The sequence below is a fragment of the Mobula hypostoma genome, chromosome 21 (genome assembly GCF_963921235.1).
Source record: "Mobula hypostoma chromosome 21, sMobHyp1.1, whole genome shotgun sequence".
In the NCBI taxonomy this organism is placed as follows: Eukaryota; Metazoa; Chordata; class Chondrichthyes; order Myliobatiformes; family Myliobatidae; genus Mobula; species Mobula hypostoma.
This window is the reverse complement of record NC_086117.1, coordinates 17354925-17381813: the sequence shown is the minus strand read 5'-3', so window position 1 is coordinate 17381813 and position 26889 is coordinate 17354925. Positions and strand designations below refer to the sequence as shown.

Sequence of the window (26889 nt, the reverse complement as noted above, 5' to 3'; positions counted from 1 at the left end):
AAGTACTATAGGTATCTTTGATTTCTTAGTTTGGGATATTGAGACTATCTGTAGTCTTCCTAGAAGCATGACTATGATCAGCTGTTGCTGTGCATTTAGAAATGCAATGTGAAATCTTGTTGGTGTTTGTGTCACAATGCCAAACCCACAGGCCAAAGTCTTGGCCATAGGACTCATTAGTGGCAGTGACTGCATATTTGCTCAGTATTGAAGTTAGTTTGGACTGTAAAGTACATAACTAAAACCTGTTGTGAAATTAAGGAAATCGAATATCAGCAAGCACTTGCTCCTTTTCTCTGAGGGAGAACTTTAGTCAAGAATGAAGTTGCAAGTATACAAATTGTGTTGTATGCGCTAAGGTCTGATTAACAATTTTGATTTAATGATAAACAACAAACATTCTTATCCCTTGATAAATAAGTGAGCAGATAATTAGTTTATGTCAGGACACTGAACTGTGACTACATCATTCTACTACGTTCTGTAGTGTTGTCCTTATCAGAAAATGTGCTACATAATGAATAAACTGTGATGTTTATCAGTATGATAAACCACAGTCATTTTCATTCCATTTTCCCGCATAGTGAAAATGACCTGTGAAATTAAAGTGGGGTTTTATCAGTGACTGAGGTAGATCTTGCAATTTGTATCCAGGCCCTTGATTTACTCCCATGTCTGCTAATTTAGCTGGTCTTGACCAGATTAGTACTTTGGGTTCTGAAGCTGACTCATTCTTAAAGAATGCACATGTAATTTTTGCCATAGAACAGGTTTAGGCTTATCTGCAGCACAGTCTATACTGAAAATAACTCGTAGCATACTGGTTAAGGTTACATATGAACATTTGTTGAGTTAAGCTAATGGAAGTGCCTCATCCTAACCAGCCTTCAAAGAAGATGGGGAGAAAACTAAGAAGCACATTTATGGAAAAAAAAGGGTTCATTGAGACACCTTGGTGCAAGGAATAACCATGCAGGTTTGTGCCTACAGCCCTGACAGTACTGAAGGAGGCCAACAGAAACTAAAGCGACATACCATGCAGTCTGCAGAATGGTAACAAAGAAGAGTGATTAGTTTATTCTCTCAATCTGGACAACCGTTGGTTAAATATTTACAGTAAAATAACAACAGACATTGCTTGAAAGGGAGCTTTACTCAGAATTCATTTAGTATTATTATGCCCTCTGGTGTCTACAGATTGCAATCAGCATGTTCAAGTGTGGAAATAAAAGAACATAGTTAGCCCATATCCACCTACTTTCCCAAGGTTCATCACTGTCTGAGTGAAGACATTTCTCCTCATTCATTCCTAAATGGCCTGCTCTTTTTTTTTCTGAAACTCTTCCCCATGTTCTTTGTCTCCTCAGCAGGGAAAATACCTTTCATGCATTTAAACTGGAAATCCCTTCATGATTTTTATTAAGTTTCAATGAGATCTTCAAATTCTTCTGAAGTATAGAAAATACAGTTCCAGATAACTCAGGCTCCCTGTATGGTAAATTCTGCAACTGGTACAATGACTCTTCCCTGCACTCCCACAATGGCAAGTAATTATTTCTTCGGTCAGAAGACTAAATCCAAATGATTCTCCATTTGTGGTCTCACCCTGGTCCTAAACTATTGAAATAAGACTTGACTCTCATAATAAGAGCTAACACACTAATTGCCTTGGTAATCATTTGCTGAACTTCTATGTTGGCCTGCAATGACATGGAAAGGAAGTCATATTCTCTTTGTACGTCAACACCACCCATTCTCTCTCCATTCTTTGCATCAGTTGATGTTGGCCATAGGTGTATGTCATATTTCTAAGTTGAATTAACTTCCATTGAATAACAATCAAAATACCAGGGTACAGTATTCAGTGATTTGGTGTGTGTGGGCCCTGATGATACACATATATAGTAAGTGCGCAGAATCCAAATAGAATGTAGATTGCTGAAAGGGTCACATCATATTTGAAAATTTGAGCCTTCATTTAATAGAAAAAAAGATTTCTGCTTCATGTACAAATAAGTGCCCAAATTGTGGTGTTGGACTTACAAAATAACTTGTGGACTTTCAAGGCTCTTATGTAGAAATTCATGCCGTGCATTGCCATGATGCGCCAGCTCATTAACATCAAAAATGGAGGCAAAATTCAAAATTCCTGATGTCACCAGACCATTAATGTAAAATAAAATGATATAACTAATAGCAGCACACACAAAATGCTGGAGGAATTCAGCAGGTCAAGCAGCATCTATGGAAATGAATAAACAGTGGACATTTCGGGCTGAGTCCCTTCTTCAGGTCTGAGCTCTAAATGTCAACTGTTCATTCATTTCCTTAGATGCTACCTGACCTGGTGAGTTCCTTCAACATTTTGTGTGTGTTGCTTTGGTTTTACAACATCTGCAGGCTTTCTTGTGTCTATAATAGTTTTGCCTCAGATATTTACGTTTGTTCCACATGCTGTGTAAATACACAGTGCATTCTCATCCTAAAATTTAGAAATAATGCAGTAAATTAAGTAGAATGCATTTGATTTTTTGTGAATGTGCAGTCAATAAATTTCTCTGGTGTAATTTTACTGACAAAGTGTTTATTATCAACTTCTAATTTCACAGAAAGAGGTTATTTTCATCTTTCTTTTCTGAAGATACTATAAGCAAGCAATGTGAATAATTTCCTTCTTCATGAGGCAGTAAAGCTAATTGTAGCATTTCTTACCCCTATCTTGGATGAAATTAACAGTATAGATTAGATACGAAAATAATTAAATAATTGCAAAATAAATTAATTAATATCGTTAGCCAGTACATTTCAATCCAATAGGAACAGAAAATGCAGCAAATAACATATCCATGATTCTTTTGAATCTACTGATGCGAGGAATCTCACGTTGCTGATGGAATTAAGGCAAAGAGGAAGCATATTGCCAGTTCTCAACCTTTAGCCAGATTGTATGAACATCTAGCTCATGCCTTAGTAACAATATTTTTCTCTACCAGTAACAGCTATATTTTAATTCTTGTTTTTCTTTTGAAGCATAATAAGCAATTTTATTCTTGGAGAAGGAGGAGTTTTTCTACAACAGAATTGAAACAAAACAAAAGGAATATTCAACTTTGACAACAGCATGTTAAATGAATTTTACGTCAGAACTGGAAATTCAGCAGTGTAGCAATGAGGCTTTGGAGTTAAATTGCACATCCTTATATTGATCCCTTTGAGAATTCAGCAGTAGAATTATAGAACTTTTATAATACATTCCACATTTCAACCCCTGCTGGAATCCATGAAGAACTAGCCAATCATTTTCATTCCTCTGCACTTTCCCTAGAGCCTGAAAAAAATATTTTCTCTTGGGACTATTGAAAGCCTAGTTTGATTCTGTTTCTAAAGACAGGAAGTTCCAAATTATGACTACTTACTGTTTAAAGATTCTTGTCATGTCCCCTTTGAATCATTTTGGCCAAGTCTTTTAAATCTGTTCCTCTGGTCTTTGAACTATCTACCAATAGTACAGCTTCCTGCATTTATCTTTTCTGAAGCAGTCATGATCATATACACATGTATTAAATTTCCTTTCAACGTTCTGTGATTCAAAAACAACCTTGGATTCTGCAGTATAATCTGGTAGCTGAAGCCCTCAGGCCATTGTGGTAAACATTTTCTAAAACCTTCACATCCTTCTTCAAGTTAGATGACCAGATTTGAATATTGATCTGTTGTGGCTTAATCGGTGTTTTATAATCTTTTGTTCTCATGTATTTGACCTGAAACTTCATCATATTCTCTAAACAAACTTTGCTACTTTCAGTGATTTATATATATACCCTGTTTCTCCTAACCTGCATACACTTTAAAACCAAGGCAAATTGGTGCAGACTTTCATGATCCAATTATGGTTATTATTCTATTATGGATTTATTAAGTATGCCCACAAATCAGTGATAGCCTAAGTTCATTGAATTCGCACTAATGACCAGCAAACAATTCCCCCTTTGGATGGGGTGCATTATAGCACAGAAATCCCAAAGTGTAACTCTGCCATTTGATTCTTTTGTATGAATAGAACAATCTTGAAAAGAGAAAATATTAACTTCCTATATTCATAAACAAATCTATGTATATTTCAAACCATGGATTCTGAACACCGACCACTGGTCACAGACTTTTAATCAGAAGTGCATCCTTCCACTACTACCCTCCTATTACCAAACCAATTTTGGATTCAAATAGCCTTGGATCCCATGTGACTTAATCTCTGGACTAGCCTCACATGTAGGTCCTTTTCAGATGCCTTACTACACATTTTTAGCTCAAATGTAAGCACATGACATAAGGATTTAATCAAGTAATTTTATTAAATACTGCATACGGTGAATACTGCACAAAATTCTCATCGTAGGCCATACCATCAGGATTTTTTTATTTTCCATTTAGAAATATGAAGAAAGTAATATAATTCTCTGTCCGTTAAAGCTGCATCAGTCTTGTGTTTTTGCATATTTCAAGATTCATTCTTAATTTTTCTCAGGCATGGCTTGCAGAGGTAGAAGGTCGCTTACCAGCTAAAGCTGATCAAACACGGCGGCAGAGTGAAATGTACGAGTTGCAGAGCAGTGCTGTCAACAACTGTGCACAAGACAGAGAGAGGTATAGTATGGTTACTATTCTGGATAACAGAGAGAGTAAGATATACATTGAGAAGCTGAAGATGGTTGCAGATGATGCTGGTCTCTTTGCACTGGGTCTTGTTGAATCTGAAGTCAGTTCACAAAAGGATGTGGTCAGATTGCATAGAGTGATCTGATCTATGTCTTCCTGTTTATGGCTTCACCAGATCAACATCTCAGTTTTGGGAACATTTGGTGCTATTTCTGACAAGCTCTCAGAGAAGCTCATACCTATACTGTAGTGACAGTATAGGTGAAGAATATACCAGGATAAGAGACTACAGATGGTGGAGAATAAAAGTCTGCTGTTCCTGGTGACATTCATTTGCCACAAGATTGTTCACTTTTGAGCTATTAACTCTATTTTAATTATATCCCATTAAAGTCGTACATATCAATATTGAGGGTACCTCTATTAAGACAAAGAACTTGTCTTCAACACAAGCAACTCTGCAGATGCTGGAAATCCAGAGCAACACACACACAAAATGCTGGAGGTACTCAGCAGGTCAGGCAGCATGAATGGAAATGAATAAACAGTTGACATTTCATGCCGAGACCCTTCATCAGGACTGGAAAGGAAGGGGGAAGATGCCGGAATAAGAAGGTGGGGGAGGGAAAGATTACAAGCTAGAAGGTGATCAGTGAAGCCAGGTCAATGGGAGAGGGGAGGATGAAGGAAGAAGCTGGGAGGTGATAGGTAAATTATTTATTTATTTACTGGGATACAGCACAGAATAGGCCCTTCCAGCCCTTCGAGCCGCGCTGCCCAGCAACCCCCGACTTTAACACTAGCTCGATCGCCCGACAAATTACGATGACCAGTTAACCTACCAACCGGTATGCCTTTTGGACTGTGGGAGGAAACCGGAGCACACAGAGGAAACCCACGTGGTTACGGGGAGAATGTAGAAACTCCTTCCAGTCAGCAGTGAGAAATGTTGGAGAAGAAGGAATCTGATAAGACAGGATAGTGGACCATGGAAGAAATGAAAAAGGAGGGGCACTGGGGGAGGTGAGGAGAAGAGAAGTGGTAAGAGGGAGGCCAGAGTGGGGAATTGAAGAGGAGAGGGAGGGGGAAAATTATCTTCACTTATTTCCAACTTAATCACCAACCTTGTCATGAATAAATACATGAAAATCAGATGGATTTGTAAAAATTAGACCAGTTTCTTTTCTTTCTCTCTTATCTGCCATAGACCCTTTCTGGTAATTGTTCCCTAGAGAACTCAGTCAGTTTACGGGGCCATGGGAAAAGTACTGGAATTTGGGGATTGACTGGCTTTCTGTACAATAAACAAGCATGAACTTGGTAGGACAAGTGGCCACTTAATGTTTTGTAACTGATCTGAGATTGCATTGTCCAGACTGTATCTTGTAATCTTGTATTCTCAAGTGCGTTATCCAAGCTTTATTCTGTGTGGAACAGGGCTAACTCGTCAGCTATGGGAAGGGAGTAATTGGTAGTTAGAAGGTGGTATAGGCTACAGACAGTTTGATGATCTTACCAGTGGTCTCTACATGACATGAATGACAAAAATCCTTTTCTAATTGTGTCTGCGAATTGGATGGTTATTAATAATGAAGTTACATTGTTAGAGTTATTGATAATGACCTTTCATTCTAGATTTATTTAAATTCCACAGCAGGTAAATTGAAGTTCCACAACAGAATCTCTGGATTACTATTCCAATATTGCAACCATTGTTTTCGTTCCCTTGAAGTAATTTTGCATAAAGTCCCCAATTATTCAAATCGTCACCTAATTATGATTATATTATTTAATTTAGAATAGAGTAGAAAGGATAAATTAGAATCAGTTGATTTGGTGACTTAGGCTAACATATTTCTCCTGCAGTTTGTAAATTGCGAATTGCTGTTAATATTCTGAAATAAGTGTTTACAATCTAGTTTAAATTGTTTTTCTTGTGAACTTAACTTTTGATGCTGCTGTTAGAATTACTTTACAGGGTGCCACAGGATCACTGACTTGCGGTTTGACAGAGGTTCTTGTACCCGGCACATTCCTGTGAATTCCCAATATGATGTAGCTAATGTTTAGGTTTAGAGAGCAGATTTTTGGTTAAGTAAAACAAAAATACCATTTGCTGTAAATGTGAAGTAAAGTACTGATAGAGTCAATATCGTAAAGCAAAAAGGTTATGTAGTTGTTGGTTTTGAGTAATTATTTAATTTATAGAAATGTTAAAGAACTGCTTACAGTGTAGCTCTCTTATGAGACGAAAACATTAAAGAATCACCAGATCAATGAAACAGTCATTATTACTGCCAAATGTCAACATATACATGATAATCAATTAACTTATTTCAAATGGAAAACAGTAAAACTCCAATAATCCACTTTCTGATTGGTTGGTAACCCTGATAGTTTGGTGTCTGTCTCACTGTTTCCTGTGTTCACTTTAAACTCACCGGGTTCACTGGAAAATGCATAACACTACTGTGAAAAATTTTTAAAAATAATTTTAAGTGTGTTGGGATATTAATGTGAGTAATATCCAGTACTTTGAAAATCTGCCTGTCCAGTAATACCAAAATCCGGAGGCGCTAGATTATTGGAATCTGAAGCAAAGTAAAATCAAGATATCACTAAAAGCTCTAGGAAATCTGCAACTTTTCCCGCATGGATACAATAAGCACAATAGTTATCTCTGTGACATAAATTTCCATGAATTAATTGAATCCAGTATTCTGTTAATGTTCCGCTATATAATTTCTATTTGTCATTATGCTGCAGTTGCCTGTGGATCAGCACTGGTGTATTTAAGGAAATGCTATTCTATAGTTACTGTATTTCTTTGTTTCTTGAGCAGCCCTGATGGGAGTTATACCGAAGAACAGAGCCAGGACCCTCAGTTAAAAGTTGCAGCCCAGAATGAATTTGATGACGAGTTTGATGATGAAGAAGTACTGGCCTCAATTGGCACGTGCAAGGCCATGTATGCTTTCGAAGGTAAAAACACTGGAGAAAATAGAGAAGTTAATTCCACTACATAGAAATCCTGCAGCGCCAGCAAAATTCTCTTTCCAAAGAAAGATAATCAATATGTCGGCCTATCTTTCAATAGGATTGGAGTAAAGAGTAGAGGGTGAGGGTGTTGGGATGTTATATACAGTTTAGATCTCTGCACCACTGAAGGATATGCTTGGAACAAAGGAAATCTGATCTTTAGATGGCATGTATTTTATAAGAAGAAATTAAACAGTAGACTCATGAGCAGTGATCATAATATGATTGAATTCATACTGCAGTTTGAGACAGAGGAGTATAAGTGACATGTATCAGTATCGGAATGGAATAATGGGAACTACAGAGGCATGAGAGGGGAGCTTGCCCAAGTGGATTGGAGGAGGATACTTTCGGGGATGACAGCAGAACAGAGGTGGCTGAGGTTTCTAGGAATAGTTCACAAGGTGCAGGATAGATTTGTCCCACAGAAGAAGTTGTTCTCAAATGGCAGGGCTAAGCAACTGTGGCTAACAAGGGAAATTGAACACTGCATAAAAACCATGGAAAGGGCACGTAAGGTAGCAAAAATGAGTGGGAAGTTGGATGATTAGGAAGCTTTTAAAATGAAACTAAAAGGCAACTAAAAAAGCTATAAGAAAGGAAAGGATGAAATATGAGGGCAATCTAGCTGATAATATAAGGGAGAGTTGATATTGGACCATTGGAAAATGATGCTCGTGAGGTAGTAATGGGGGACAAAGAAATGGCAGATGAACTTAATAAGTACTTTGCTTCAATCTTTACTGTGGAAGACGCTAGCTGTATGCCAGAGGTCCGTAAGTGTCAAGGAACAGGAGTGAGTCTCATTGCTATTACAAAGGAAAAAGTGCTAGGCGAACTGAAAGGTCTTAAGGTGGGTAAGTCATCTGGACCAGATGGACTGCATCCCAGAGTCCTGAGAGAGGTTGCTGAAGAGATAACAGATGCATTGGTCATGGTCTTTCAAGAATCACTTGATTCTGGCATGGTCCTGGAGGAATGGAAAATTGCGAATGTCACTCCACTCTTTCAGAAGGGAGGAAGCCAAAAGAGAGGAAATTATAGGCTGGTTAGCCTAACCTCAGTGGTTGGGAAAGTGTTTAGGATGAGGTTTCGGGGTACTTGGAGACTAATGATAAAATAAGTCAAAGTGATTCCTGTAAAGGGAAATCTTGCCTGACAAATCTATTAGAATTCCTTGAGAAAGTAACAAGCAGGGTGGACAAAGGGAGGCAGTGGATTTCATTTACTTAGATTTTCAGAAGGCATTGGATAAGATGCCTCTCATGAGGTTGCTTAACAAGGTAAAATCTTATAACGTTACAGGAAAGATACTGGCATGGATAGAGGAATGGCTGACAGACAGAAGGCAGCAAGTGGGAATAAAAGGGGCCTTTTCTGGTTGGCTGCCGTGACTAGTGGTATTCCTCAGGGGTCAGTATTGCGACTGCTATTTTTCACGTTGTTTGTCAATGATGATACAAAGATAGGTGGAGGATTAGACAGTGCAGTGGAAGCAATGCAATTTCAGCAGGACTTAAACAAATTGGAAGAATGGGCAAAAGTGGCAGATGCAATACAGTTTTGGGAAATGTATGATAATGCATTTTGGTAAAAGGAACAACAGTGCAGAATGTTATCTCAATGAGGAGAAAATTTAAACATCAGAGCTGCGAAGGGACTTAGGAGTCCTTGTGTAAGACTCCCAGAAGGTTAATTTACAGGTTGAGTCTGTGGTAAAGAAGGCAAATGCAATATTGGCATTTATTTCAAGGGGAATAAAATATAAATGCAAGTCTTTATAAGACACAAGTCAGGATGCACTCTGAGTATTATCAACAGTTTTGGTCCCCATATCTCAGTAAGGATGTCATTGTCATTGGAGAGAGTCCAGAGGAGGTTCACGAGGATGATAATGGGAGTGAATGTGTTAACATATGAAGAGCGTTTGGCAGCTTTGGGCCTGTACTCACTGGAATTTAGAAGAATGCATGGAGGGCTCATTGAAACCTACTGAATATTGAAAGGACTAGAGAAGGTGGATGTGGAGAGGATGTCTCCTATGGTGGGGGTATCCAGAACTAGAGGGCACAGCCTCAAAATTGAGGGAAGACCTTTTAGAACAGAGGTAAGGAGTAGTTTTTTTTTAGCCAAAGAATGGTGAATCTGTGGAATGTCTGCCACACTGCGGTGGAGGCCAAGTCCGTGGGTATATTAGATTAGATTAGATTATGAGGACACGCAGTCCTCTTTTATTGTCATTTAGTAATGCATGCATTAAGAAATGGTATAATATTCCTTCGGTGTGATATCACAGAAACACAGGACAGACCAAGACCGAAAAACTGACAAAAACTACATAATTATAACATATAATTACAACAGTGCAAACAATACAGTAATTTGATGAAGAACAGGCTATGGGCACAGTAAAAAAGTTCAAAGTCTCTCGAAAATCCCACATCTCACGCAGACGGGAGAAGGAAGAAAACTCTCCCTGCCATGCCCGACCACAGTCCGACTCTGAGTCGTCCGAAAACTTCGAGCCTCTGACACCGAGCTCCATCTCTGCCAAGCGCTTCGACCCCCGCCCCGGCAACAGGCAGCAGGCAAAGCCGAGGATTTGGGGCCTTCCCTCCAGAGATTCTCAATCGCACAGTAGCAGTGGCAGTGAACCGGGTATTTCAGCAGTTTCTCCAGATGTTCCTCCGTGCTTCTCACGGCTGACTCCATCAAATCAGAATTGTGCACAGTACACTAATTAACAAATACGATATCATTTCACTGGAGAGGCTGCGTGTGCTGCGTCGCGTCGCCATCTTCTCCTCCCGCCAAAGCAGAAGTTGATAGATTCCTGATTGGTGGGGGTATCAAGGGATGTGGTAAGAGGTCAGGTGTATTGTGTTGAATAGGATTCGGGATGAAATGGCTGAGTGGACTCAATGGGCTGGATGGCCAAGTTCTCCAATGTCTTATGGTGTTATGAGTTTAGAAGATTCAGAAGTGATTTTGGTTCATAGATTTTTGGATATTAAGGGAATAAAGGGGTTAAGATTAGGTACATGAAAATGGTGTTGATGTATTTGTGAAATAACCACAGATAATCAGAAACAGTATCGGGGTTGAAACTGCATTACAGCTGCAAGTATGATGGGGGCATTGTGCAGAAAAATTTAAACCAAATCTTTTCAAGTCTCTTTTGGGACATCTGGCATTCACTGGAAATGAAACAGTAACAGTGGACAAGGCTCCGAAATTAACAAGCAACACACATCAAAGTTGCTGGTGAACGTAGCAGGCCAGGCAGCATCTCTAGGAAGAGGTACAGTCGACGTTTCAGGCCGAGACCCTTCGTCAGGACTAACTGAAAGAAGAGCTAGTAAGAGATTTGAAAGTGGGAGGGGGAGGGGGAGATCCAAAATGATAGGAGAAGACAGGAGGGGGAGGGATGGAGCCAAGAGCTGGACAGGTGATTGGCAAAAGGGATATGAGAGGATCATGAGACAGGAGGCCCAGGGAGAAGGAAAAGGGGGAGGGGGGGAAAACCCAGAGGATGGGCAAGGGGTATAGTCAGAGGGACAGAGGGAGAAAAAGGAAAGAGAGAGAAAGAATGTGTGTATATAAATAAATAACGGATGGGGTACGGGGGGGAGGTGGGGCATTAGCGGAAGTTAGAGAAGTCAATGTTCATGCCATCAAGCTGGAGGCTACCCAGACGGAATATAAGGTGTTGTTCCTCCAACCTGAGTGTGGCTTCATCTTTACAGTAGAGGAGGCCGTGGATAGACATATCAGAATGGGAATGGGATGTGGAATTAAAATGTGTGGCCTCTGGGAGATCCTGCTTTCTCTGGCGGACAGAGCGTAGGTGTTCAGCAAAATGATTTCCCAGTCTGCGTCGGGTCTCGGCAATATATAGAAGACCACATCGGGAGCACCGGACGCAGTATATCACCCCAGCCGACTCACAGGTGAAGTGTCGCCTCACCTGGAAGGACTGTCTGGGGCCCTGAATGGTGGTAAGGGAGGAAGTGTAAGGGCATGTGTAGCACTTGTTCCGCTTACAAGGATAAGTGCCAGGAGGGAGATCAGTGGGGAGGGATGGGGGGGATGAATGGACAAGGGAGTCGCGTAGGGAGCGATTCCTGCGGAATGCGGGGGGGGGGAGGGAAAGGTGCTTAGTGGTGGGATCCCGTTGGAGGTGGCGGAAGTTACGGAGAATAATATGTTGGACCCGGAGGCTGGTGGGGTGGTAGGTGAGGACCAGGGGAACCCTATTCCTAGTGGGGTGGCGGGAGGATGGAGTGAGAGCAGATGTGCGTGAAATGAGGGAGATGCGTTTGAGAGCAGAGTTGATGGTGGAGGAAGGGAAGCCCCTTTCTTTTTAAAAAGGAGGACATCTCCCTCATCCTGGAATGAAAAGCTTCATCCTGAGAGCAGATGCGGCGGAGACGGAGGAATTGCGAGAAGGGGATGGCATTTTTGCAAGAGACAGGGTGAGAAGAGGAATAGTCCAGATAGCTGTGAGAGTCAGTAGGCTTATAGTAGACATCAGTAGATAAGCTGTCTCCAGAGATAGAGACAGAAAGATCTAGAAAGGGGAGGGAGGTGTCAGAAATGGACCAGGTAAACTTGAGGGCAGGGTGAAAGTTGGAGGCAAAGTTAATGAAGTCAACGAGCTCAGCATGCGTGCAGGAAGCAGTGCCAATGCAGTCGTCGATGTAGCGAAGGAAAAGTGGGGGACAGATACCACGCAAAGGAAAAGTGAGGGACAGATACCAAGCGAAGCGAAAGCTTCTCCAGAAAACTATATTTCTGTCCTAAGTGTGGATCCAAATTGCAAGTTAAAAGGTTGTATGTGGAAGGGTGAAAGAAAATAATAAAGTTTATCTTTTCTAAGACATGCTTGTGCTTATCATCTGGTTTGATTTTACACCTGATTTGTGAATCTGATTTTAATTCAGGTCAGAATGAAGGAACTATAACAATTGTGGAAGGAGAAATGTTGAGTGTGATTGAGGAAGATAAAGGAGATGGTTGGACAAGAGTTCGACGAAATGAAGATGAGGAAGGATACGTTCCCACGTCTTATGTGGAAGTCTATCTCGACAAAAGTGTCAAAGGTGCAATGACTTATATATAGTTTTAAACAAACTCTAGGTAAAATGTATGTCGGACAGTGTCTGATTTACACATACAAGAGAATGCAACAAAGTGCAATACATTGTGCGATCATGTAATTTCATTATTTCACATGATATAAAGTGACATTTTCATGTTGCTGGGGAGAAGGAAGGGAGAACTCCCAAGTGCTGTTGGAAGTTTAAAATCAGTGAAATTGACTCTAGCACATCCTAATATCAATGCTAAAGTTAGGATTCAGAGTATTATGTTTGAAAATTAACATTCTTTGTCTGTGCCAATACAAACAATATGCTTTTCTTATCTTGCAAACTAAAGTCAAATCATGGTCCATAAAGAGGAAAACTAATATTTTATCATTACAAAATCTAATACATCAAATAATGTGTTTTTATTTGTATGCAGATTTTACTGTATTAAATAGCTGCATAATTTTATTTATTTAAAGAACATTATGAGTTTTAAGGCCATAGAGTTCTCTATCCACATCCATGCTGATGCAGCTGCATTATATTACATTATCGTCTATAGTGTAAGTAATTTTCAAGGTCATATCGTTGCCTTTTTTTGCTGTTTTGCTGACACCATGCGGTATTGTGACAGTGAATGGTTAACAGTACTTTGTTATTCTTTGAAACATTCTGGGATAGGCTGAAGTCATGAAAGGTGCAATATAAAGGCCCACCCCCCCCTCGTACCCCATCTGTTACTCATTTTTATGCACACATTCTTTCTCTCACTCTCCTTTTTCTCCCTCTGTCCCTCTGAATATACCTCTTGCCCATCCTCTGGGTCCTCCCCCCCACCCTTGTCTTTCTTCCCGGACCTCCTGTCCCATGATCCTCTCGTATCCCCTTTTGCCTATCACCTGTCCAGCTCTCGGCTCTATCCCTCCCCCTCCTGTCTTCTCCTATCATTTTGGATCTCCCCCTCCCCCTCCAGCTTTCAAATCCCTTACTCACTCTTCCTTCAGTTAGTCCTGACGAAGGGTCTCGGCCTGAAATGTCGACTGCACCTCTTCCTACAGATGCTGCTTGGCCTGCTGCGTTCACCAGCAACTTTGATGTATGTTGCTTGAATTTCCAGCATCTGCAGAATTCCTGTTGTTTGCATATAAAGGCACTTTTTTTTTCTTTTTCTCAGTTTGTCTTTCTTTTTCTTTCTCTCTTTCTCTCAATCCCTCTCCTCACTACCCCTACCCCTCCCCCACCCTCTTTTCCATTTCCCCCTTTCCCCTCCCCCAACCCTGCTCTCTCCCCTCTCTTTACAATTTTATTTTTCCATAATGAACTGCATGCAGCACAAGTCTCTGAATAGAGAATTTTCTAAATAATCTAATGTACCACTGTTTAATAATAATTTTGCTATTTAGTCTTTGAAATGTGGACCATCTGCATCAGCACTAGGCAGTTTTTTATATCTCTATTACTTGACCATCTTTTGAATGTAATTATTTGCATGGCAGCCTGGGCTAATTGTAATTATAACAGGGTGTCCATTAAGAACAAAAGTATGTGTTAGTCCATTAGTTTTGTTTGCACCGTCTTTTATTTTTATTGTTTCCCAGTTTTTAAAATCTCTTAATCTGCTTGCTGATTATCTAAGAAAATTTGAGCAGAGAGATTAGTTGATGTCAGGAGGACTGAATACAACCATTTTGCAAACAATGCAGAGTAAAACTTCTTTGGGTGCTTGGGTAAAGAGTGTAAATTTAGTGTCGTTGAAGTCATTTGACTAAAAGTGCAAAGTACAATGCACAACTGCATCTGTCTTTTTGCATTTAGCACTGGAAACTGAAGAGGAATTTCTCTCCCATTTACTTCACTGGTGTACACCGCCCTCCTTTTAAGTCAGTATACAACCGTGTATAAATTTGTAAATTGCAGAAGCCCATTTTAGAGAGATTTCTGCAGCAAGGAGATGCATAACTTTTTCTACAGTCAGAAACGTCTTTCTCCTGTCCATCAGCTATCAGTGTTAATTTTGATAATCATAATTGTGATTTGTTTTGTTACCTTAAGTGTAAGTCTGTTTGATAGGAATGGCTCTGAAAGAAAAACTTTTTGCTGCAAATTTGATGCATGCAAGTGTTCAGAACAATGAAAGACTTAATATGAACTTTAAAAAAACATGTATCAGGAGCTGTGAGCAATTAATTATAAGTATGACTATTGTCACCTGAACATTTAGCTCTACGCTAGTTATTGTCTATAACAATACCGTAACAACAATTTGTGCTAAGGAAGAATTCATCAACAAATAACCTTTTTGAAATACAGTATTTAAAGAAAAATCCACGTTACATTCTACTTGTGTGCACAGTCATTACCAGCAGAAATTAGCACAAAATAGTAAACACTCGAGTGATTTGTCCCTCATTTTCGTTTACCTTTTTGTTTTTGAATTTTGTTGAAAGAAATCCATTAAGCCAGCCCGTACTTTGTGAATGTTGACAGATAATTTTGATTTAATTTTCAAACCAGCCTTGTTTTACTTTGATATCCCAGACTCTGAGGTCTCAAAAAATTATACAAATTATATGGTTTTCTACATCTTCTTTTGGAAGCTGATTGCTTTCTACTATGTCATCATTCTTCATATTTAAGTTCCTTTCTAATAGATGGTAGGGTCAGATATCGTAAACATTTTTTTTTGTTTCAGCACATCCCAAAAAGCTAAAATGTCTGTAATAGTTGATTTACACGGTCTCATATCTTGGAAGGCCACAGGTTTAGGATTCCTGACAAATGGCACAACATTACTTGTCCAGTCTCAATCCTTAGTTGCAGTTGAGATTCACTATTTTGACTCAGTAATGAGAGGTTTTCCCTGTGAGAAGATGCATTGTGAAGTAGGCTTGTGTTCTTTGTCTTTTGGAAGGATTAGAGGTGATCTCACAAAAAAAATCTCTTAGCAGGAATGAATTTTTTTTCTCCTGTTGTTTGTTTCCAAAGAATTTTTTTTTATTATTGCTGGTCTGTAGGAATGGTGATAATTTTCAAAGTTTCTAGTTCAGAACTTCTCCAATTCCTAATTCTTTAAGTTTTGTCTTGTCTTGTCCATACTGCTCCAACTGCCGCCGCTGGGCTATAAGCGTGCAGGAGCAATGTGTGGTTAAGTGCCTTGCTCAAGGACACAACACGCTGCCTTGGCTGAGGCTCGAACTCACAACCTTCAGATCACTAGTCCAACGCCTTAACCACTTGGCCAAATGCGCCAATGCGTTTTACATATAACGACATAGAAAATTTACTGTATTGACTATATTGGATATTAAACAGTAGCAATTTATAATCATAATTTGGTGAAAATGAGTAAAGATGTTTTGTTCAATTCTTCCAAAGAAGTATAATGCTAAGTTAATATTTGTCTAAAAGCAATGCTAATTCCACTCCCCGTCTATTGTATTCTCAGACATTATTTCTCATGTAGAGAACAATCAGGAATCCTGCTTTCAAACCTCCACTGGTGATGCTGTGAGCCAAACAGTTAAAATAACCAGGGAAAGAGCCCTATAATTCCACTTATTCTCCTGGCCACATGAAGGCTCTTTGCCTCTTGGAGATGTTCCCACTGCAGCTGAACTAAGATCGGCAACTCAGTGGGGTGGAGGTTTGAATCTCCCTCTCATCATTTGTTATATCTGTCCCTCCATTTGATTTTTTTTGTAAAATCGTCTATATTTTGAGCCTGAAAATAAATCTGTTTTAGTGCCTTTATGAAAGATACTTGAGATAATACAGTTACTACACACATGTTGCAAATTATGCTGTTAGTAATCATAGTGTTGCGTCATGGTGTATGGAAAATTAGTGACAACAGATGTCAAATCTTGCCAGCTTTAAAATTGTCCAGAGTCCTTTCTTCATTTATGATTACCAGTCACTTCTCAAAGTAATGGTTGTATGGTTTTAAGAAAACTTTGACATTGGTGTTGCGCCATAGCTGTAGGAAAATCAGAACATAACTATGTAAAATAACACATCATACAAAATAGCAATTGTTGCTGTGAAATCACTCCCATTGTTTATATCTTTTCATAGTGATGCTTCCAAAGCTGAAAGAATCACGCTTTGAAGCAGTATTTTAAAGCTAATATGTTCTTTTTTGGTGTGTCCGATTTCAAATGCATTCTAATATATATTAAAAAGAAAATAATTTAATCTTTTCTGTCTTTTGATGTCATGACTTACTTTCTTCAGTAATGATATATTTGTGCTGTATTTTGGAGAATGGGTGCTTTAATCCAGCAGTTAAATCAAGACCCCTTGTAAGGTGGTGTCTAATTTCTATTCAATAGAACATTATGGCAGGTTATGAGATTCATGTCCTCTGCAAGTGAACAGAAATTCAACTGCAATGGGAGACTTCATTCAATCTTTCAGACACTTTGTAGAGCCATTTTTCTTCATATAGGGACCCACAATTATCTTTGGTTTGCATTTGAATCAGCTATTTCCTTTATTTCTGCTCTCTTTTAAAGATTTACCCTTCTGTGATTGAATTCAGAACACTTAGCTGCATCAGTAGTGTATGATTTACTATTGTTTCCGGACATATGGTGAACAACTAAAATCATGGCTTATCATTTGGAGAATAGAAAGTTTATCTCTCTACAGGTACATTGTCGGTTCCAAAAAGAAAGCACGGATATCTGAAAACTGTAGCTGCTGAAAACATGAAATAAAGCAGAAAATGTTGAAAATACTCAGCAGGTGTGGTTGTATCCATGGGAAGAATACTGAGCTCCTTTTTTGATTCCCACAGATGTCCTGACCAAGCTGTTTGCAACATTTTGTGTTTTTATTCCGTATATGATATGTTTGCTAATGACCTGACACAGAATGTCAATGGCACATAGAGCTAAGCTACTAATTGATGTCAGAGTTAATATCCAGAATGTTTACATTACACTAGATCAGGGGTGCCCAACCTTGTTTATGCCATGGACTCCTACCATTAACCAAGGGGTCCATGAACCCCATGTTGGGAATCCCTGCACGAGAAAATTTTCACTTTTCATTAAAATTGGCCATGTTATATTTCTGCTTGTTCTGTACTCTGGTTAAAATTTTGAACATTTCTGTGATTTAAAAAAATTTTGTTGAGATACTTAGTGTTGTTTGCTTATGCCTTCAGTTTATTAAGCACTATAGAGTCTAGCTGCTAAACGAAGAAATGGAATGCATAGGTTCAGTACTTCATTATTCTTGAATGCATTCTGGTAATTTTCTTCCTCAAATTGCACAACCTATGAAATTTCTGATTGTCCTTAACATTGTCCATGTTACTAACATGTGTCCCTTTCTTCCCCCTCTGGACTCTAGGTACCTAAGGTGGTGTGCTGGTCCATGAATCACGGGGCGAGCTGGTATGCAAGAACACGGTTCTTCTGCTTAACAATATTAAAAATGGAAGACTATATAGATTTTTTGCCTGGTTTAGTTTTTAATAAACAAAAGCAAAACCAGAGAGAGAGAAAAAATGATATGATCATAAGGTGCAAGTGCTTGATATTATTTTATGGCATGCCATCTATTCTAATTAACCTGGATACTCTTTAAATGATGGGGAAAAAAAACAATTTCCTGATGCATGCCACTGTTTAAAATTTTGCCCATCTAAAAAAAACCTGACATAAATTTTGAAATCTACTTAACAGAATACATGTACTTCATTACCACAGCCGTAACTGCCCAGGGTGTGGGCAGCTATTGTTCATGAGCTCATTAATAGAGCCAAGCTGAAGGTATTTAATGTTTGGGGGCAAACAGTAAAATTAAACAAACTGACAACTCAATTTCATTTTCTTCTATATAACAACTTAAAGGATCATCTAGAGTTGCCACAAATCTTTACAGTGTTCATAGAAATTATTTCACCGAAATACTAGTGCTGTCAAAATTCTAATTATATCAATTCATGCTTGCCTTGAGCGTTACTTTCTTACATTACTCATGATTACTACACATGCTCACATTGGAAACCCTCGTATTTAGTTACAAAAGGTGAAACTGCATGGAGTGATTGGAAGCTGTAAAAATTATATAATGAAACATTAACTAAAAGGCAGTTAATTTTCATTCATCCTCACCTCTACTGAGTTTGTGAATAAGTTCAATATTTGATTTTTTTTCTACCTCTTCTGAACTTCCAAACATCTCCAGCCAAGGTAGCCTGGTAAAATAGAGCACCTTCCTAAAGTTATTTAATATGCAAAGAAGTTACCTGAGTCCCTATTTACTTGTAAGCGTTTAGCCAAGTAGAAACACTGAACTGTTTTTTGTAACTGCTATTTTTAGTGTGAATTTGGTTGTTTTAATTAATTGTCAAAATCTGCAGTAATTGGGATGACAGAATTCAGTTAGCCAAGTGCATTTATGGTCATGCGGTACATGTATCTGGTATATGGTAGATTTCTTTGTTACCATCACATCATCATTATCATTTTGGTTGTAGCACTGCCCAACATCGAACTTCAGTCCATCTTTTCTAGTCTGCATGCTCGCCCTGATGCTCTACCTGTGCCCACCTTAATTAAAGTCACTGCCTGTGACTTAGCACATATTTCTGCATCGTTATTTTGTTGGCTTTATGAGGTAGAATTGCTGGTCATGTGACACTTTATTTTCTTGCATGTTCGCCTGTGTATTTGTTGGAGTTTATGCTGAACGGTAGCTGCTCTCCTTAAAGCTGCCTACAAACCACTGTCTGCTAAACTACCGGGGTTTCAGCTGTTTGTAATAACTTCTCCACTGAAAATCAGAGTGAAAATGTGAAGAAATGGTTTGCTAAATAGTTTACATTAACAGTGCATATAGAGCCAGGAATGAGAGATCCAGGGAAGCACCTTGCATTTGATTTGCATTTCTGCGAGGATTTCTAAAAATTTTGCCCATTGCTCGACCAATCATTTTTTAAACTAAGAATTGCTGTTTTACTGGTTGTAAACTGCACCTTAAAGAGACAGCACTAAATCCCTAGTTCCATTATTATCCTAGACTAGATCAAAACAAAGTTGAATTGGTAATAAAGGATATGGGAGAAAGAGCAGTGTGGTATTATTCCCTCTGAGGTCAAATGGGCAACCCGCTTTCAAATACGTGCCAGTTATTTTCTGCAACTTAGCACCAAGAGCCATACTAGCACTCTGTTTTCACCTCCAGTAGAGATGTATCTTTACTAATTATCATCCTGTTGGTGAATATTTGAGATTGGAAATGCACATACAGGAGGTTCAATGTGTGTCTGGTTCTTTCTGGCAGGGCTGTATTGATTGATATTAAAAATATATTTTTTTAAAATCCTCACGTTGTGTGAAAGTAATTGTTTGGCAAACATTGTTTGGGTTAAAATTATTCAGACTTTTTTTATATTTATAATTCCTCTCATTGATGATTGGAATTACAATGGGAAGCTGCTTTTAAGGTGCAGGTTTTACCAAAACACATAATTTATTCTGTCAGGACCAATTATGAAGCAGAAAAAGCTCACATATAGTCCTAAGAGGTTACCCTCATATATAATCCTAAATTAATTAAAAAATAGCTAACTACATTTTCACAGTAGAGTGCATTTTAATAAAATTCAGCTGAAACCCTGTGTTTTATATCAGTATTATAAATACAACAGTTGCAAAAAATGTAAATACCTCATTGATTTCTTTAAAAGACAGGAGTCCTCCTTGGATTTTCATTACACAGACTTCTATTTTACTCCTTCCAAGTGTGTATTTTTTCTTTAGTTAATCTACAATCATCAGGGTTTATTGTTTCTTTGCATTTGATTGTAATGCATTTTTGAGGAACTTTTGTCTTGATGCACCAAACTAGTGCAGCTGTGGTGTCTCAGTGTTCCAGAGGATAGACTGTAGAGATGTGTTCAGGAATATCCAGGAGAAGCTAGAAGTTTAGAGCACCCAGATTTATAGTTTACTGTCTCGTTATCACAAGAAGGTAAATAGAATGTTAAATTGATTTTGGATGGTTGGGTACATTGTTTGATAATTTTTTTCAGAATTTAGCTCTCTAATTTTCTTTTCCAATGGAAGAATTTTTATCCTGAGCTAAAATAATGCAGTTGCTTTTGAAATTACCCTTTCAAAATGTTTTGAAGGCCACTGCCCATAGCCAAGCGTTATCCATATCCTATTGAACAAAGGTTGTGTAGATAAGCCATCTTGAGTATTTCCTCAGAATTTTTCCACCCTTTCCTATGGACAATAGATTTGACCTTATTATAATAGTGTAAGAGAAATAGGAATTGAGTGTAAAATCCAGAGTCAACTGTTGGATGGAACTATTGATTTGGGAGAATGTGAGGTTCCTCGTTCATTCTGTGAATTAACTAACATTTACCCAGGGATCCCTATCCTCCACAATTCCCCTTTTTATTTTTGTTTTATGCACAGATCATAATGGTGCAATATGTTGTTAACTCACCCCTTGGTTATTAGATTATTGTTTTGTTTCCTTGTTATCTACTGTAGAGATTTGATAAGTATTTAGATCTTAATAGCAGTAATTTTATTAAGTCTTATGTTCAGAAAAATTGATTGTCATCAATTAGGAATAAAGAGTATGGAAGTTGTGGATTATTTGGGATGGAACATCTCAGCATGATGGAGTTTGGCAGTAGAAGAATGTTTTGAAAAAGAACATAGTTTGATTTCTGTAAAACTAAATTGACCAAATAAAAGTGACTGTTAGCTTCCCTGATGTGGATCCCAGGGATGATTTGTTTTGCTACTTGCTAGTTTGGCCTTGGCACTGGAAGATGAAAGATAACCTCGAACTGTTTGCACATCCAGAATGGGTCCATAATATTCATGTGTTAAATGCAGAGAATAAAGAAGGAACTGGATATAGTTGACAGTACCAACCAAACTGTTGAGTTGTAGTTTTACAGTAGTCAGAAATGACAAAAAACTTACCCAAAGTCGACAGTGGTTGGGATCAAAGGAGCAACAGTAAATCCTAATGAACTTACTGAAGAAACAATGCACACGAAGGGACCAAAAAAATCTATCTGAACATTCTTCTTTATATTGTGGTCACTCTTTGCAACTATTGTTTTTTTAAAAGGTTGCAATTGGTTTTTTTTTATTTCTCTGTTTCTGGAGGAGCTCTGTCCTCTCCATATGCTGTGATTTTTGCTTTTTGGTTTTGGCTTTGCCTATCCCAGTCAAATGCAAGGGTGCATGTTCTGATTTTAATAATCATTTTTAAATTAATATATCATTAATTTATTAACAAAAGTTCAATTCAAGTGCCATTGCTCATGAGATTTTTTTCTGTAGATTTGTTTATAGAGTTGAAAATAATTTTGCTATTGTTCCTGGTGTATTTGGGTGTTTTTTTAAATGAGCTTTCCTGAATCACCTGAGGGCTTTGCTTCAAGGTGAAAGTAACTGGGGAGGAAGCATGTTTGCAGGAGCACATCAGTTTTACACACTGTTCTGTTGGAATGGAGTAAAGTGTTGGATTTCCTTCAGACATGCAGTGCTGTTACTTATCAGAGAAATAGATTAAGTAATTGTGTGAACCAATTCAAATTCACCATTGAAAATGAAACTGTCATGCAGTCATGGAAATGGACCAGGCCTGACTAGGTATTACACTGTTGGGCAGGAGAGCCAAAACTGAAAAGGAAGTAAAAGCCCATTGTTTTAGCATGTCTTTAATTCACTTTGTATAACTTTTTTTTGTTCAACATAGACTCATTTGACTGTTATTTTTACCCTGCAATCTACGGATCTATACTTGCCAGCTTTCCTAAGCAAATATTGTCCTAATCTTAGCAGTGTTTGTACATCACTGTTAAAGTCACTCTTTTATATATTTCAATTTTTTAAAAATAACTATACAAATAACTATACATCTGCAATTCAGATATAGTGCACAATAATGCTGCATTAGAAAGTTTCATATAGACATGCTTAATTTTTAAGTAAATTTTCACTCAGAGTTAGCTGCAATGCAATTTAGTTATGGCACGGGTGATGGTTCAGTGAAGAAGTCAGTCCTTATTTTGCCTTAATGACTGCAACTGTATGATTAAAGTTATGCTTGTTAGTAAAATTTGGCATTTAGAATGCTCACAGTTACAAGATTTATTTTTGAATATTTGTTTACATTTTTAAGTTACTATAGATACTGTTAATAATGCTGATACTCCACCTACCTGCTCTCTAACAGAGCCTGAAACCATTTCCATAAAGTGCAAAAAATGAAAGCATTCTGCAGTGAGTTTGGTCCAATGCCGATACAGTTAATTTAGTAAATTTCTTCAGTAAGTTTCTAAAAGCTGCACATGCCCAACTTATACGTTAGAAAAATATAGTCAGGTCAACTTCAGATTGCCCTTTAGCAATCCAAAGCTACTTGCTCTGTTTGCTTTTGCTAAGTTAATTTGTTCTGCATCTCCTGCAGTTTACTATTACAATGATAAGCCAATTGCGTGTTTTTGCTCTGCTGTTTCTACTACCCATCATCAGCCTATTGAACTCTCTATCCTCTCGTTTCTCAGCACTTTGCATAAAAAGTGTTTTTAGTACAGAATATTTTCCTTTAACTGCCTTTATAGAGATATGTCATCCAAGGATTAAAGATGACTCAAATCTCTTTAATCGTCTTGTCTGTTTAAACTGTATTGCACACTCTATATGATAAACTCTGCTAGATTATTTTATAGACTGTGGTTACTAATGTATTTATTTGTAATTAATGCACAAAATTGAGAACTTATTAGCACTGTACAATACATATCATTTATAGAGATATCTTAATTGGTTTTGTTTCCTATTTTAAGAAAGATTTTTTTATGTACAATGTTTAAGTGTTCATCTTTGAATAGCAATTTACTTGTTGACTTCTGATATCACTTTCTGTATCATGTTATGTTAATCTCCTTAAGACAGAAGTTGAGAGTGAGCTGCAAGAAGTCCAGTGCTAATTCAGAAGCCTGTTTGTAACCACTCAATTAATTTAAAGTTCTCAGCTTAAGTGTATTCAAAAAAATAAAATACTGTAAACATTAATACATGCATAAACAAGTAAGCAACCAGGCACATTATAACATAATTCAGTGCATAACTAAATACAGTTATCTGGCTTGATCAAATGATGCACCAGAAAAGGACATAAAACGTTCCATTCCAAAATAATTAACCCCACCCACACTCCCTGATTATGGATCTTAAGATACAAAAACTCAGGAAAGATGGCAAGTATTGAGAATTGAATCAAATGGCTGTCAGCTCATGTTTATAGAGAAACTGCTTTTCACAAGCTGCCACAAACTGGTCTTTTTTTTATAATGCACTATAAAACAGGCAGTTATCCAGTCTCCTTTCTTTGTTCTGGAGGTATTTGAAATCATAATTTTCCATTTAAGGAGGATTATTATGGTTAACTGATAATGAGTGAGAGGGATTTCATAACATAAATTTCTATGGACTGTGCGGTATTGTAAATCAAATTTTCCTTGTAATATTCTTAAACTGTAATGGTATGTGAGGAGCCTATGAAGTAGAATGTTATAGATATGACTGCTTTGACTTTGCTGATGAGTTCAAGGAGCTGGCATCAGAAGCCAGGTTGTTCTGCTCCGTCACAGCAGCAGCAGGGCAACATCATGAATCATTTTGCTTTTGCCTTCAAAATCTTGTATGCCATATAAAATGAGCCAGAAATAGGAATGTTACAATTAGCATCTTATTGACTTTTATTCCCTCTCATTGTTTGAATATTTTGGAGCAAAGTGGTAACACTTTTTTTAAATGAAAAAAAGCCATCCAGAAAAAGTTGTTTCTGTTATTGTTAATTGAAGATTACAAATGTTGTTTGTTGGTTAGACATAAAAATTGTATTTGCTGTTTTTATATAGTGTAACTTTCTTCTTTGTCACCTTTGACCTCCAGAAATACTATCCTGATTTTTTTAATTTTATATACAATTATATCTACAAAAATATTATAATTGTGCACTTTTGTTATGCCTTGTTTCTGAGCACTGAGTTATTTTTGTTTTTAGAAGATTATTTTACCCTGTAAAATGTGCCAATATGGAAGTTCCAGTTTATGCAATTTAATGCTGTGCTGTTTTAGTGAATATTGTCAAAGCTCACTCCCCAACTTACCCTATACCGAACCCACATGTAGAACTATATTATAGGAATCAATTTAAAAAGTGATACACAAATGTTGGAAATCTGAAATAAGAGCAGAAGATGCTGATTTATTTCTGAATGAGACAGATGGACAAATTTTTCAGCAAAACTGGCTGTCCTTTGATAATGTGATTTTTTTTCAGGAAAACTCATTACAGATATTCCTCAAGCCTGACGAAGGAAATAAAGTAAGATAAAACTGGGATAGGTGTGTGAAGTGGAATTATTTGTACACAGTCCAAATTTAACTTGAACTGAGCATTTGCTTACAGTAATTTTATTTCTTTTCTGAGGAAAAGAGACTTGTATAATGTTTTACCATGCCCAGTTTGAAATTCATTCACATGGCCTAAGGGTTAAATGCATGCAATGTGGAGTTGTGAGGGCAGATGTCTTTTTGTCTCATTGTATAAATTTAACATGTTTTTATATTACTGAGCTGAGGGGGAGAAACACCCTGTTTAAAAGGGCCATAAACAGGGGATGCTAATGTCATTGAACTTCACTGCCTAGGTACAGAATGAGTAACAGTGTGAGTAAAGCATGGTAACATTCCAAATACAATGGAGCACCTGTAAACATGAATTTTATTTTAATAAAATTGCATTGAGAAAAATTACATTATATTTTTTAAGATAAGCAAATTGGTAAAGAAAAAAATATTGAAAGGATTTCAAAATCTATGCCAACTCTGGATGGATATCGACAGGACTCCAGATTCTCACTGGAATTCTTAAGAAACCAGATTTGTCGTGATTCCTGGAGGTGAATGAGGAGCTAGTGTGCCAACTTCAGAGACTTCAGCCTATTAATAGGAAAGAACTAAAAAAATGTTTATAAGGATGGGGCCAGTATACTAATAAAACATTTGTAGATATATATTTTTTGCATAAAATACTGTATTTGAAATGTTAACAGTTTTATAAAACACTGTCTCTCTGTTGTCACCCGACCGCTTCTAAAATAAGCATCTAGAAATTTCTAAGTGTCAGTTTGATAATTAGTCTTTAAAACAACAGCATAAGTTGTTATTTTTCCTGAAAATCTCTGCATTTTAAGATCATAAGATGTTAATGTTTGTCCTCATCAACAAAGAAATCGTGGGAACCAAAGTCATTATGTGAGTGTCATCATCTGACTTTGGACTTGGTAATGAGTGGCAGCCTCTGAACTTGTGACTACAGATATTATGAATGAAATTTATGAGTTTATTTTAAAAATCTTATCAATGCTGCTAGTGAGCAACATGAGCATATGGAACAAGACCAAAGTGACAATGGAAGACCAGAGTGCTTATCAGCATCTCGAAAGTCGGAACAAAACTGAATTATAAAGCATCAGCAATCCTTCACGGGAGGAAATACGAAATATAAAGAAGTAGATATTTCATTCTGTGATAGCAGAAAGCTTGCATTCAGCTTGTGATTTAACAAAATGTTCTTTTGTTATCCGTTGAGTTTGCCAAATGTGAAATCAGCGTCTTTAATTTCCCTTTCTAAAGGTTTAAATGAATAAATCCTGGCTTGAAATAAAGTGAAAGTTTAATTAAACAGCTTATTTGAACATGTAAAGACCAACTGTGTGGACTTAATTTCTTGTTACTGAACTAGAGCCTATTGCTGCATGACCTGAACTGAGGGAAGTGGTTATACAGTATTTGCAGATGGTCCTATGCAATTGCTATGTAATATAAAAATTTAATTATGAATAACTTTTACGTTTAGAAAAATTGAAAACTTTATCATTTTATATGAACCTATTAGTAAAAATCCTTCCTTTGAACATATTTTATTGTAAAAATGAACTGCGCAGATAATGTTTGTACAAATCAGAAGAGAAGAAGAAAGACCCAATTTGGGAAACTAATAATCCTAAGTAATTTGGCATGTTGAAAAACTACTAACA

General features: G+C 37.5%; 1 protein-coding gene across 12 annotated transcripts in view; it reads left to right on the top strand.

Annotated features, from left to right (window-relative positions):
- The window catches only part of LOC134359827 (formin-binding protein 1), a 223553-nt gene extending 197001 nt beyond the window's left edge, over positions 1-26552 (top strand). For 5 of the 12 annotated variants that reach the window (XM_063073547.1, XM_063073545.1, XM_063073544.1 and 2 more), the window contains 3 exons: positions 4526-4644; positions 7499-7638; positions 12639-12817. In XM_063073547.1, coding sequence (XP_062929617.1) covers positions 4526-4644; positions 7499-7638; positions 12639-12817 — 438 coding nt within the window. Of the gene's footprint in view, positions 1-4525; positions 4645-7495; positions 7639-12638; positions 12818-18143 lie in introns of those variants that run through there. The other 7 variants (XM_063073546.1, XM_063073539.1, XM_063073543.1 and 4 more) reach the window with 3 other exon arrangements.
- Positions 26553-26889: the final 337 nt, after the last annotated feature.